Raw genomic sequence first — 14,850 nt, forward strand, 5'->3', positions numbered from 1 at the left:
CTAGTTACCCATTGGTAAATGGAGATAACATACTCCTTACTTGCTTTCCACCATTCCAGATACAAACCAGTTGCATGTTATCTCCATCTTTTTCTCCTTCCTCATTCTAAAGGAAGACAAAGACATGAATCCATCAGGCCCAGGCTCTTCACTGTGCATTGCATTCCAGCTCCTTTCCTCTCAGCTCTCATGAAACTTGGTCAACAATCTCCATTTGTCCCATCGCTTTTTTGTAACAGCAATGCTTTTGTTCTCCCATGGGTCTTTGTGGAATTCCTTTCATGAACCATCTTTCCTTTCCTTTTCATCTGCTAGTCTTCCTCAGGGTTTTGACTTCTCTGGTAGTCTCTTCCTTGACTGTCCAAGATAGCTCACTTTCTGTCTTAGTGCCCTCCTGAACTCTGGATAGTGTAAACTTCTGGAAGGTAGAGATGTTTTTATTCACTTTTGCATTTGCATCTGAATTACAGTAGATAGTTTAAATGCATAAATATATGACAAGATGATATAGGTGAAATCTCAACTATATATATATATATATGTATGTATGCACACAATGTCTGTCTTTATGTTCATGTATATATGAATTCAGACTATCTCTAAACCTGTTGCAGAATATTTTGTCTCTGGGAAGGAAATCCTAAATCTGTATCCTGTCCTCTCAGCAGGCAAGGATCCAGGCTAATTGCCATCCTTTGTCCTGTCAAGCTTCCTTGTGGAGTGAAAATAAGCCACAGTACAAGGTTTAAAATTCTGGTAGGAGAGACAAGTTATGGTAGGTAGAACTAGAGTGAAAATAAAACTGGGGAGGAGACAGAGCTAGTTTCTGTGAGAAATAATTGAGTTAATAGAGACTAGCTTTAGAAGTAGAAATAATCTGAGTTTCAATTTATTCCATAAACAGCAAAGTTTAAATGTAATACTCACTTTTCTCCATGTACTCTAGCTCCAATTTGGAGCATATTATTCCCCAAACTGTCCTTTGAAGTGTTAATTAACTATCTATTTAATTATTCTCTATTACCCTCTTTGGAGATTGGGAGCTAGAAGAGCTGCTAAAACCCTGAAAAATAATCTCTAGGCCCAGGGAAGGAGCTGTACCCTGTGATTTGAACTTAATATTTAAAAATGGCTTATTTTAGACTAAACTTTAGAGCACAGCCTCTCCATTTTAAATGTGCACATAAATTACCAGATCCTGTTAAAACGCAGATTCTGATTCAGTTGGTCTCAGTGAGGCCTAAGATTCTGCATTTCTTGCAGTTCTCTCAGGTGAGGCCGATGTGCTGGTTCATAGACTACACTTTGTGTAGCAAGTTTAAAACAAAACAGAGAGCATTAGAAGTAGGAGGGCTTCTGAAGTTAACTCTCCATACCTGAATTCATGGTTCATAGCAGAAGGCCTTGGCTTGGAGAAAGAAAATATTCTGAGAAACACTTCTGCCATGTCCTAAATAGTTCATCCCATCTTGGGAATCCCAGAGGGGACCACTACATTATAACAAGAACTGATATTCATGAAAATCTGTTGGAATTCTGTTCAGTGACTATCTAAAAGGTAGGCAGGAAAGTATTCATTAAAGTTTAGATATATTTTCATCAGGATGATTAAAATCAGTTATATGGAGAAATCCAACAATGTGTGGAACAAAATCACCTATGAGGAAATCATTCTTGAAAGGTAAGCACATAGTGTAGTACTTTGCTAATAGGCTTTTTGAAGTGTCATCTGCCACTTGACATCTTTGTCTAGACCAGCACTAGCACTCTAGGTTGTTCTTTGGGTGAGAAGCATAAATGGGGAAAGGAGGCCTGGCATTGAATCTTGTCTTTATCACTTAATGGTATTGAGATCTTGGGAAAGTTCTGTTTCCCTGAGCCTGTTTTGCTACCTGTGAAACAGTCATATTACCATTTCATCCCAGAATTTTTAAGGAGAGGATTGGTGAATGTGCTTGGCATAGTTAATATCCTTTTACCATTATTTTTCTCCTACTTTGATCCTGGTAGGCAACTTGCTGTGTGTCATTTGGCAATTAGTGATATATTGGCTTGACTTCTATTGGTGGGAGCTGTTGTGAGGTATGCAGTGCTTCATTTTGGAAATCCCTGGCGCTCAGAGAGCAGCAGATATTCTTGCTTCTCAAAAACAGTGGGGCTGTCATGGATTTTGTCTCTCTACACATTTTATGTTAAACACACACTTATTTGTCCCATGTGGGAAGAAGTTAAAGTGAGCGGTGACTTGTCCCTGGGTCCCTTTCCTAACAAGTGGTCCTAAGTTCAGGCTCCTGTGTGCTGTGTAGGCTTCTCTAGCTGAGGTCGTGGTAAGATCTCTTCTGAGTCCTCTGGAGTTAGGGTGTGGCTGGAGTCCAGTTTCTTTTGTTCTGTAACCTTTCAGTTGCAGTGGCCTTGGTCTGGAGAGTTGTGATTTGTCCTTGGTTAGATCACACACATCCAATACTTGGCTTTCTTACTCTTTCCCTCCCGATTTTGCCTGACTCTTAACTTCTGTGGGTTCTTATCCTTAAAAGGCGACTACTTGGAAATGAGAATTCGGTTGCTGCTCTGTGATTGCTCCTGTGTCCTTCCCATCTCTGAGGTTTTGTTTATTGGCGGCATGTTCCATATCCTGCCGTTCTCTGCTCAGACCATCATCAAAACAACATTTAAGACGACTGATTCGTTAAAGACTCAGCTTTGACTTCTCAGAAATAAGACTGCATGTCACTATCATACTTTACCTTTTTAGTAGTACCTGAAACTACTTCTAACCAGTGACCTGGATTTAGGAATCTCTGGTTTCAAAATTGCTTTTAACTTGCTATGACTCTTAGAAAATAATTTAACCACACTGGGCCTAAATTTACTTTAACCTGTAAAATTAGGATTAGATCAGTTTTTCAAACATTCTTTGTTGGTTGGAGTGGGATGGGAATGATAAGAAAGCTCAGTAGGGTAGGTTCTTCATTCAACCAAGATTTTGTTTATATACTAAAGCCCTTCACTAATAAATAACTTGGAAAAACTACTGGACTGGATGGTCTCTTAAGATTGTAAGTGCCAAGCCTTGGCACTCTAGGACCCATCCCTTTTTAACAGTAGCATCTATTTTTAGACTAGACAAGGATACTTAAGCTGTATTACAAATATAGTTCCAGATACATCATGGTACTCTACATCTAGTCTGGTTCCTGATACTTTTAACCAATGCTCTGGCCTGGCCATTCCTGCAGTGCCTGTCCTTCTCCTTTGGCTCATGCTATCCTCAGCAGCACATGCATTATTTGTAAGCCTCCCTTACCCATTTGATACTACCCAATCAAGACTCTAGTATAAATGTTCTGTCCCTTCAAACCTTCCCCAGTTGGCCATTTTCCCAAAGTACATTTTCCACTCTTATGGCTCAGTACACTTTGCTTTGTCTGGTAGTTTTATGTGTAAAGCTCAGAGAAGGACTGGATCTTGGGTTTCTTTATTGTAAACCATCCAAATGCCTTGCATTGTACTATACTGAAGGTAACATGGATCCAAGTTATATGGCTTAAAAATTCTTTTCTCTTTCAGGATCGAATCATCAATTTAGTTGTTGGCAGCTTAACATCCTTATTGATTCTAGTAAGTATCCTCATTTTGTGCCTCACCCAGGCTCTTAGCCAAAGTTTTGAAAACTTTATCAATTATGCTTAACTTTCCAAAAAAAAAAAAAAGCTAAATAAGTGCTTTTAACTTTATTACCACAAAATTGCAGTTGCTAATTGGAGTAGCTAATGTAATTCTGCCCCACCCCCAGGTTGAATATGTGAAATGGTGCAAGTCAGACAACTTGGTTTTAAGATAGAGTTTACCATGTTTTACCTAGTAAATTTGTAAAAATGTCAGTGGCTAGTAGCCACTTCCTTCTGTCATCTACCATAATTCCCCATTTCTATTAATTTTGTTCCTAAAGAACATATCCATTACCCTTTGGTCAAGTTTTAAAAGATTTGGTCACAGTGTATAGTAGTTTTACTGTATACATCCTGTATACAGTATACATCTGGGAGCTATTACAATAAAATTTTTAAAAGCTGTATTTTCCATAGTTTGACATTTTTCTGGCACATTAAATTTAAGAGAATTTTTTTTCCATGGCTTCTTAATGAAAAGATTGCATATAATGCTGCATCTGTTAGAAACAGAACTACACAATATTAGAAAAGTCTTTCAGTGTGTTTCATAATGTTATAGCAAAACCAGCTTTGATTATATTCATTTTGCTAGAAATATTTAAAATAACAAAATGGCTAGAACTTTTTCCAGCAGAATCATTAATCCTGGGAGTGAGGTTTAGTTAATGAAGTTATTTTGGGATCAGCTAGTATTACTGATGTTTTCTCTCCTTTCATAAGGGAAAGGTTAGAAAAGGAGGAAGTACTAAAATAACTCGAACATATTTATAATTACTGTATTAACATTCTAGAAAGCAAACTTGGTGGCAGATGTAATTTTATAACATGAAGCATTTTGTAGTACTGTTGCCTAGACTCCAGTTGGTAATTACCAAGTCTTGGAATTACTATTAAGGCCTTACATAATTTCTCTTCATACAGGTAACGCTGATAAGTGCTTTTGTTTTCCCTCAACTACCTCCAAAACCGTTGAATATATTCTTTGCTGTCTGCATCTCTTTGAGTAGTATTACTGCCTGCATACTTGTAAGTACTGTTGAGAATTTAAACAGTGTTCTTGAGGGTTTAAGTTGCAATGCACAGGACAAAAATTTTCAGCCTTGGGTCTGTACAAAACGGTATCTCTTAATTATATCCTCATCCTCCCCCTAAAAGTATGTTAGAATTCTCAATAAAATCTGAGTCTTCTCCTTTTCTCCTAAATCCCAAAGTTGTAACCCCAAAGAGAAATTCCATTCCCTTGATAGCTAAAAAAAAAAAAAAAAAAAATTAGTGGGAAGACATAGGTGGCCAAAGATTTTAATTTACTTAATTCATCTTCACTCAAGGACTATGCAAGGGCCAACAGTCTTTGGGAAATGCCAGTTACTGCTAAGGGAAGAGACAGAGCACTCTGGATTTAATTCTGATTATTACAAAGTTTAATCTACATGTTTGTCTCCCACAATGGAGGTATTAACACCAAAACCTCCTGGGAAATCTAAAGCTGCAGTTGTAAAAATGTTTTATTTACTGCAAATGTTTCTTTCATGGTGAAGAAACAAAGATGGTGGTGGCTCCTCAGTGTTCAATCATTCATTAGTTGGCTACATTGTTTCATGTCATGTTCCTTTAGAGGCAGAATCAAAAGAAAAAACAATTAATAGTAATTTGCTTATCTGAGTTAAAATTAAACCAGGAGACATCTCCAAGTGTTCTCATTCACTGATCCTGCTATATACTCCCATGACCCGAAAAAGAACTAGCCCATCCCACTTTGGGAGCTTTCCTGTTCCCCTAGCTTGAAGCCTAAAGTGACTAACAATGAACTAGTTTAATCCAAATGTATTATGGAAGCCCTATTTTGCAGTCTGAACCAATTGTATGAATCATGAGTCTAAATGTTGTCTTCCTTTCCTGTTAAGTAGTATGCCCAGGTATATGTTCTTGGATAGCTTGCCAGATGACTGGTGGAGTATACGGGTGTGAATATAGAGGAAAGTAAACTGAGAAAGTAGGATAAGTATGATCTTGGATGTGGAAACTCAGAGTAAGAATTAAATTCTGGCTGTACTGGTCTCAGGAATGTAGAGACCTCAGAATATGGAGAATGTCTGTCTCATTTAGGGGAATAAACAAATACTAATGAAATTTGAAATTGGTAGAGAAAATGTTATATTTTAAATTTTAATTGTTTATAAACTTTAATTCTTCTTCTTTTAGATCTACTGGTATCGACAAGGAGACTTAGAACCGAAATTTAGAAAGCTAATTTACTATATCATATTTTCTATCATCATGTTGTGTATATGTGCAAACCTGTACTTCCATGATGTGGGAAGGTGAGGCTGCCAAGGAAAAATACTTACCAGGACTCTTCAAAATGATACATTAGGACAGTGAGTAATTTTTGGATAAGGTATGCTGAAGAATCTCCTGCAGAAGTCTGATACATGATTTTCATGTTAATTGTAAATGTTAATTCCCTCTTGCAAGGGAGACATATCCTAGATCACTTTGCTTTTTCTTTAAGGAGCTAATGTTGCACCTAAACATTCCAACCCTTAAAGCTAAAACAGCACAAAAAAATTTCACTTTTGAAATGAAGTTTTTATAATTGTACGGCAAAAGGCTATGTAAAAACAAATCTTGCATTTTAAGACAAATATTCTTTTATTTCTGTTAAACTGAATATACAATTGTTCCCTAGGCAACCAACTTTTGCTTATAACTACAATTTAATTTCACGTTGACAAAACAGACAGTGAAAAGACAACTTTGTGAAGATCTAATTACAATAATAAATAAAATAATTTATACAAGGTTTTTTTTTTTTTCCCTTGACTTTTCTATAGGGGTCATATTCATTAAAAAGCCCAAAAGGCTACCTTTGCCTTAACCCTTCTGTAGTACAGGAATGATTCTTAGATTTGTTTCCTTTTGTTATAGAAGCAAATATTGTTTTTTTAAAATTGCCTGAGATGAGAGGTTATATTGTACCCCACCAGCTAACACATTAAGTGGATGACAAACTATTCTCTTGGTAATTTATATAGCAAAACATCTAATAAATGGTCACGGTATCAAGGATAGGTAACATTACTTCCTTCCTCATTTAGTTTTACTTCAAAGTGCTAACTTTGTAAACTAATGACAGTGGTTTCTGAGGGGGTGAAAACTGCTTAGATTCTGGTGGGTTTTGTTACTATGCTTATCCATATTCCCTTTAAAAGTAACAAAAAACCTGTAGTGAATTTTAACTTTTAATGCTTTCCTGTTTACCCTGCCTAAATCAGCTCCCACTGCCAGCAATGGGTTAACCAAATGTAACCACCACAAGACCACCTCCTAGGTCTCTATACTTGTATGCTGGTCAAGTCTCAAACTTAGTCTTCTTGAAGATCAGAAGATCACTAGTAAGCTCTAGACCATGTTGAAAAGACTCATCTGAACTACAACTAGGCTTGAGAGGAGGCAGTGTCATGTCTGATCTTTAAAGTACAGTTTCTCTAAACCACAGCAGTTAAGCTTTCGTGATTCTAAACTTAATGGCTGAAGTGAATGAAATTCCTTATTCCCATGTAACATTAAACACAGGGATTTATGCTTAGAACTCCCAGCCTCCACTCAACTACATACTGTCATAAAACTCAACCTCAGATGATGTGTTTAAAGGAAGTAAAAAGTCATAGCAGCAACAGTGTGTGTGGCTTAAGCACTGTGGCTATTTAAATTGGTAAATTAAGCCTCTTGGGGGTTGCTCCTATTTCTTTGAAGAGGTTGTAATTAAAAGTGTGGCTTCTTTGCCTGAACTGCCTATTTCTAATAATTATTCTAATGACAGTTTACCAAATCTTCGACATCCTTTGAATCTTCTGAAACAGGACTGCCCAAGGATGATCCAATGATATTTGATTCTTCCTGATGATGTTGGAGTATGGGATCTGTAACGAGTTTCAAGTTAGTCTTAAATGTATATATTTATTCTCTAATCCATGTCAAGAATTTAAGGTATTCTACCACAGTGTAGAACTCAACAGGACTAGTAACTTATTGGATCAAGAAAGACTGAAACAATTAAATGTCTGATTTTTTCCATCTAAAATTTATCAGGCACATAGTAAGTATTATATTACAGTACCTGTTAGTGTTGTCAAAGGCAAGACAGATTCAGTATCTATAACATCAGATGCCTGGATAAAGCCATGTGGTGAAGGAACGATAAGTATTGTTTCATCATCAATTGTTTGATCAACTTGTTCTTCTATAGTGGGAGACTCTAAACCCTAAATAACATTAAAAAAAATATATTGACTCATATTCCTTACTAGTCTTCTTTAAAATCCCATGTATAGGCATGTATAGGTTAGACTCAAACATAACCCATTTTAAAATCAGAATATAAAATAAAAAGTTAAGGTCTCACAGGGACAAAAGATGACCTCACGATCTAACATACTTTTAACAAAAGGAACTCATTAAGGACTAGGTCAGTTATAGGTCAGCTGAATATAACAGAAGACACAATGCTGTTACAGTGTAGGATGATGTTCCTAGGCTGAACCACAAAGATTACTAACCATTCTCAGGAAAATGCTTCTATGGGTTCGAACAAACATTTCTCAATGTATTGTAGGTAAAGAGGAAAAAGTTTTAGTGAGGAACTGTGGTAAGATAGAACATGGTTTTCTTATTCTTCCTGACTGCCACAGGATCACTGCCTGCCCATTTCTGCCAGCAACAACACTTTGTGAGGTGTAGGGGTTTGAGCTTAATTTCAGGAGTCTAAAGAAAAAAGTTTCCCAAGCTGCAGGTTTGAGGCTCAAGGCAAGAATCCATTCAGTTGTTCTTAAAGTACAACTTACCTCAGTAACATAAGCACTGGCTAAATCAGAGGGTGATTCCTCTTGTTTAAGGTCGGTGTCAGAGATTTCTTCTTCTGTTCTGACCATAACACTATTCATCAGTTCTGTGCTATTTTGGTCACTGAATTTGGATACATGAGCATCATTAAATGATGGCTCCACAGTCATCTTAGGGTGATGAATTTCATCTGGGAAAGTGTCTGCTTCTAGGGCATCTGGAGGCTCAGGAAAATCAGATGACTGAATATCACTATCTACTCTCAGTTCTGCTTGGGATATGGAAGAAGTGATGTCCTCTGTGGCAACAGTCTGAATGATGACTCTTGGTGTGTGACACTGCACTGTAACATTATCACTTGTGTTCAACAAATGTTCTGGCTATAAAACATTAAAGAACCTGTTAAAGTTGTAAATCAAATGACATTTACGGGGGTACCTCACTGTCTCCCCCCACATCTCTTACCTCTGGAACTGTAAATACTTTTATCACTATTTTTCTAGAACCCTTGTCCTTTACTTGCTAGGGCCTTTGTTCTTCTAATGTCCCTATTCTAATATATAGCCATCTTACATAAAGAGAAGGGATGAAACATACACTCCAGTGAAGGCAGAGTGATGGTGTATAACACTGTGCCTGAAACAGCAGCAGTAGGAAGAACTGTTTAGATAACTACCTTCTATTTTGGTCCTTATCAACTAATCCTGGTCTAACAGGTATTCAAAAATCAAGTAATTTATGTAACATACGGATAAAGCATGAACAATAATCTGTTCAGGAGAAGCAGGAGCAGCAGCTGTCAGGGTTACTGTGGGACTAGCAGTCAGAGTTAGGGGAAGGCCTTGGCTTGCGCTTGTTTGAAGTAGGTAGGTGCCTGGAGTGCCAGTGGGCTGTAGATGGAAAGACTAAAGGAAAAAGGAAAAATAAGATAGTTTAACAATGATTAAGTCTACTTTTATATACAAAAACGGACTGAGTTTAGTTTACTAGACACAAATGTACTTACCCATTGTGAAGGTACGAACAAGTAATACAATGTAGGGCATAATCGTCTCAAGTCATTACCTAGCCTGAAGGTTTAAGAGGCTGCTCTTTGCTCCTGTGTATTTCTATGGTCTGGTCTTAGCTATTTGTTTCAGGGCACCAAGACAGTTAGTTGTATGAGCCACTGTTTCCAGTGCAGTAACCCACGACACCCAATCACCCCTCTTTTTCCTTCTTTGTAGCACGTAAAAACTGGCAGTCCCCCAGTTTAAAAAAAAAAAGGCACAACAGCAGTGTTTACTTGAACACTTTTTCACGGTATAATTTTGGGAAATTTTTTATAGAAAGGGACAGGGTACAGAAATAGTAATTAGCAATGTTCTGCTGAAGGAGAAAGATGTTTATCTGAAAAAGCTGGTTAACTATTAACACATTTGAAATTTTTTAAGGAAGTATAATAAAATTGACCAATAAACTTTTCACGACCATAAGCTTCTATATAAAAAATTTGATTTAGGTTTATCTTAATATTCTAAAGAAGTATCTGCACTCTAAAATAGGTCTGGGGGTTAAAATCATGTAGCCTGTTTTTCAGTCTTGTGTACTTAGCTAAAACAATTCTCCTGGGTACTAAATCCCCAAATATAGGTTTCCTTATTGCTAAAGTGGAGATAGTAACTACTTCTCATGGAAAGTGTTTGGGATTAGAAATGATTATGAAAGTGCCTGGAACTCTGTGAGGACTCAATTTCTTTTCCTTTCCATAAAAGTTAAATCATTTTCCTAAAGGTAGCATTTAGTAATCACAAATGTGAGGCTTTATTTTAAATATATGTACACGTATATATTATGTGTTTTATTTAATATACTTAACATTTAATTTTCACAATTTTTTGAAGCTGGAGTACTATTATTATCCTGTTAATAAATTCAGGGAAAGCCTAAATATTGTGACCCCATAAGTAAAAACCTGAACACATACCTCAAATATGTAGGTGTGTATATATATTGTTTACCAGGGGAATGGGCTTAAAAAAGTAAAAGTTTTCTACCTGTGTCAAATGGTTGTCTTATACATCCCCATTTCAAAGACCACTGGATTAGGAGACTGACTTAGGTTAAGTAAGCTGCCAGTAAAAAGTTCCAAAGGTGGCCATCCTCTTGGGATTTGGCTGGGGAGAGGATGAATAAAGTCTTGCACTAATAACCCTGTGTTCTTCATGGTAAATTAAATCTTGATTTAATACAATTTTTATTTTCTTAAGGAAATATGAATTATAGGTTTACTTGTTTTAGAAAGGGCATTCAGTCACGCTCCGCTTTCAACCTACACTTCAGCTGCAGGAAACCACTGATCTACTTTTCGTCTACAAATTTGCCTATTTTTTTGGACATTTCAAATAAATGGGAGCCAAGTACTGTGTGATATTTTGTGTTGTCTGGTTTCTTTCACTTAGCCTATTTTTCAAGGTTCATCAATGTTGTACCATGTTTCAGTATTTCATTGCTGAGTAATATTTGCATGGCAATAGCACATTTTATCCATTTCTCTGTTGCTAGACATTTTGGTTGTTTAATGCCATGAACATTCATGTACAAGTTTTTATTGGACAGATATTTTCATTTCTCTTAGGTGGATCCTTTGGTAACTCTGTGCTTAACCTCTTCAAGAGCTACAACACATTTCCAAAGCAGCTAAACCACTTAGCACTGGGACTTTTACATTTTGTATCCCCAGTGGCTAGTACAGTGTTTACTGAATGAATGTTGTTAAATTGCTCATGATTAGAGTTTGTCCACAAACTTTCTCAGATAACCAATATGAACTTTTTGGTTATAAATTATAACTCAGTACAAATCCACAGTATGTATATACTCATTAGCACTGTCATTTTCATATATATAACATTTTGGTTTATATACAGATGAGAGAAAAGCTGATTAAAATTATAAAAGTGGAAGTCTGATTTAGTCTACCATTCATTTGGCCTCAGACTTTTATAAATCGTATAAGCAAATGAAACACAAAAGTGATACCAACTGATCTTTCTCATGCATAAAAATGGCCAATATATATGAAGCGTTACTCACGGGAAGAATCTCAAATGTCTGTAGTGTTCCACTGTTTAGTGTTATTGTTTCTGAGTCAACGGTAGCAGCAGGAGAGTCTGCTGAAGCTGTGGTAAGAATAAGGACAACAATAAATGTTTTGTAAATTTAAATTTCTCTAGTGTACTCAATTATCATAAAGGCAATTTAATATTGAATAATTTGGCTGGAGACCTGAAGTCATTTACATTTCTTATGAGAGATAAGGAATCTAATGAATCTGTCTTGGATGACATATAGTGCAGGGGTGGGCTAACTATGGCCCACAAACAAATCCAGCCCATTGCCAGTTTTTGTAAATAAAGTTTATTGGAACACAGCCACACCTATTGGTTTATATATTTTCTGTGGTTACTTTAGCACTACAAGAGAGTACCTGTGACAGACACCAGAAGGCCCATAAAGCCTAAAATATTTACTATATCTGTTCCTTTATAGAAAAGGTTTGCTAACCCTTGGTATACATGATTAAATGTTTCTAATGGTAGTAAGTAAAGAGGAACACACTAAGACCAACCTGCAAAAAGACAGGAACTTGGTAAAAACTAGTTTTCTTGTACATATGGGTAAGCAGTATGGATGTCTGGACTGGTAGTCCAAAAATACTAGGCTTTAATCACTTCCTAGCAGTATAAAACCTGGGTAAATAACTTACTTTATAAACTAATGTTCAGATATTTTTTTACCTGTCCTGCCTACCTCATACAGATGTGAGGATCAAAAGAGCTTTTAAACACAAATAAATGTTAAGACAGCATTATTTCAGAAGACCACATTTGGGGACTGAATAAAGATCAGACAGTATAATCTCTTTACATGTGTGTCAACTGAGGATCAGACTTGATCAACGTCTGCTCAAGGTTAAATAGAACATGCTAGAAATGTCATCTTTTGGTGCTTGCAGTCATACCTATAGGTAAATTATGTGAAATATGATTCGGAACTTTTACTGTGTAATGTTTATTATAGTTTATTAAATTCTGACCACAACACTTCTCAGCTATTTAAAAGGAATCTAATGCCCTTACCAATAGAAATGCACTTGATTCGTATTATTCATCTTACTGTTTGATGGATCCATAAGATCACAGCTATAATAATTTGAAGTGATTCTAGATAAACTAAATCAAGGTTAGCAAACTACTGTCAGGGACAAATGTAGCTTAAGGCCAATATGGTTTTTACATTTTCAAAGGGTTGTTTAAAAGCAAAACAAAGACTATCCCTTAGAAACCTATGTGGCCTGCAAAGCCTGAAATATTTACTGTCTGGCTCATTACATAAAGAAATTTGCTGATCCCTGTTCCCTAACCTAAAAAACGAAAAGAGATTTTAGTTAGAATGCTACAAGTAATAGGTGGATTGTAGAACACTTACTATATTCATTTTTCTTGCTGTAAGACAGAAAATTCTAAATACTATTTAAAATGATGCTATCAGTATTAAGGTATCATTTATAAAATGTTTGTCTTCCCAATGGGTACTGTCAACTCAATAGCCAAGAAAAACTAACATGCCCAATCAATTTCTATCCAATAGCAACTCTCATATTTACTTGGACTAGTAATTTTAGTTGCTTTGCAATCCTCAGACTGTAACAAAAACGAAAAGAAATCCTTCATTGTTGATTACACTGGTAGAAAGATAACCAAATTCAGATTAGGACTTTAAGAATAAGAGGTATGGTTAGTTTAAATGTCTCTAAGGTAACTTTGACAGTCAATGTACGTGGATATATGGTGTTAAACACCCTCAACCAGGGAATCATAATGGTATATTTGGAAACATGCAGGGTGTTTGTTTCTCATAATGACTGGCATGTACTACTAACATTCTGTGGGCAAGATCAAAGGACACTGAATATCCTGCAATGTAAAGGACAGTCTGCAAAAACCTGTCGCTCAAAATGCCAATAATCACCTGGTTGAGAATAACAGTGATTGGAATACTCTTGGGTTATCTTTTCAAATGCAGATAGCATCATGTAGACCAAAAATAAAAAAGACAAGGAAGAATATGGTTCTGAGAATTTCATCCTCATTCCTTTTTTTGTCACTATAATTCAAGACTGACGGGAAGGGATAAAGATCAATTTGACTTATACCTAAAGAAAAAAAAAGTTCTCATTCTAACAATGGCTGGGTTCCCATAATCTCATTAAGCACAAAACTGTCCAAACACAGTTCCCAATAGGAAACTGGCCCTTTACTCCCTGAAGAAAATTATTCTTAACCTTGCCAAAACTCATTTCTTTACCAAACGACCTCAAATCAATCCCCAATTGATATGTCTTCTAGTGAAATTACTACACGACATACCAGTTGATGAATTCTATTTCTTTGCTTGATTGACTGCTTTTTAGGTAGTTTTCTATCATTCATTCTAATTTATATTTTTAATAATTTCTATTAAGTCATTAATTACAAAATCTAGAAATTAAGATGGTTTCAAATGGTTTATAATGGTTGGGCAACTGCTTATACATCCTTCCTGTCACACATTCATTCTGTGTGCAAATATTAACTGAACTAAACAAAATATCTTAGATGTCCTTCAGTTCACCGACTTGGATAAATTACTATTAACATTCTAGAAAACCAAAAGAACATCAGAGCCATTAACCAAATCATATAGATCAAATAGCAAGGAATCTTGAAGATCAAACACTTACAAACATGGGTGATCTGGACTGGAATCTGCAATGCTGCCATGGGGCTAGAAGAGATGGCTGTATTATCTTCCAAGCGGGCAACTCTTATCTGAACATGCTGCACACTGGAATTGGTATTACTGTTTGGAACTCCAGATCCTGATTTATTCTCCAAAAGCGCTGGGTTGTTTTTTTGGTTCTCATGTAACTGTTTAAGACCTTTTATTAAGACTGAAGGGAGATGGGTAGACAAAAAGAACATTGATTCTCCGACAGACCACCATCTAAGCAGCAAGGGAGGTGGGGGGAGGTAAGGAGGGAAAGTATTTGGAATAAATAACTGCATACTGGATGTGAGAGCTTATAAAAAGATATTTAAAAAAACAACATATCTTGAGATTTTTATAAACATCCATCGTAACAAATTTTAATTCTTAATATTGTTATTCTTGCCATCTAAGATTTATAATGTTAAAAAAAGGTAGACATTACAAAGAACATGGAAACAGGACATTTTCTATTCTAGGGTGTCTTGATAGAATTATTATTTAGGAAGAATACTGGCAATGCTAAACAGCTTATTTTCCTTTTTTA

General features: G+C 36.0%; 2 protein-coding genes across 17 annotated transcripts in view; one reads left to right on the forward strand and one right to left on the reverse strand.

The window, feature by feature from the left end:
• TMEM243 (transmembrane protein 243) overlaps positions 1-6,474 on the forward strand; it is a 23,847-nt gene extending 17,373 nt beyond the window's left edge. For 4 of the 7 annotated variants that reach the window (XM_009243061.3, XM_009243063.2, XM_054559575.2 and 1 more), the window contains 3 exons: positions 3,568-3,618; positions 4,593-4,697; positions 5,874-6,474. In XM_009243061.3, the coding sequence (XP_009241336.1) occupies positions 3,568-3,618; positions 4,593-4,697; positions 5,874-5,996 (279 nt within the window). In that variant the 3' untranslated portion in view covers positions 5,997-6,474. Of the gene's footprint in view, positions 1-3,567; positions 3,619-4,592; positions 4,951-5,873 lie in introns of those variants that run through there. The other 3 variants (XM_054559574.1, XM_054559572.1, XM_054559573.1) reach the window with 1 other exon arrangement.
• Positions 6,305-14,850, reverse strand: part of DMTF1 (cyclin D binding myb like transcription factor 1) — a 43,990-nt gene continuing 35,444 nt past the window's right edge. For 8 of the 10 annotated variants that reach the window (XM_002818282.6, XM_009243058.4, XM_002818281.6 and 5 more), the window contains 6 exons: positions 14,278-14,487; positions 11,589-11,674; positions 9,263-9,418; positions 8,516-8,893; positions 7,792-7,936; positions 6,305-7,594 (listed from right to left, as the gene is read on the reverse strand). In XM_002818282.6, coding sequence (XP_002818328.1) covers positions 7,485-7,594; positions 7,792-7,936; positions 8,516-8,893; positions 9,263-9,418; positions 11,589-11,674; positions 14,278-14,487 — 1,085 coding nt within the window. In that variant the 3' untranslated portion in view covers positions 6,305-7,484. The remainder of the gene's footprint in view (positions 7,595-7,791; positions 7,937-8,515; positions 8,894-9,262; positions 9,419-11,588; positions 11,675-14,277; positions 14,488-14,850) is intronic. The other 2 variants (XM_054559571.2, XM_063726094.1) reach the window with 1 other exon arrangement.

This window comes from Pongo abelii, chromosome 6, assembly GCF_028885655.2.
Source record: "Pongo abelii isolate AG06213 chromosome 6, NHGRI_mPonAbe1-v2.0_pri, whole genome shotgun sequence".
In the NCBI taxonomy this organism is placed as follows: Eukaryota; Metazoa; Chordata; class Mammalia; order Primates; family Hominidae; genus Pongo; species Pongo abelii.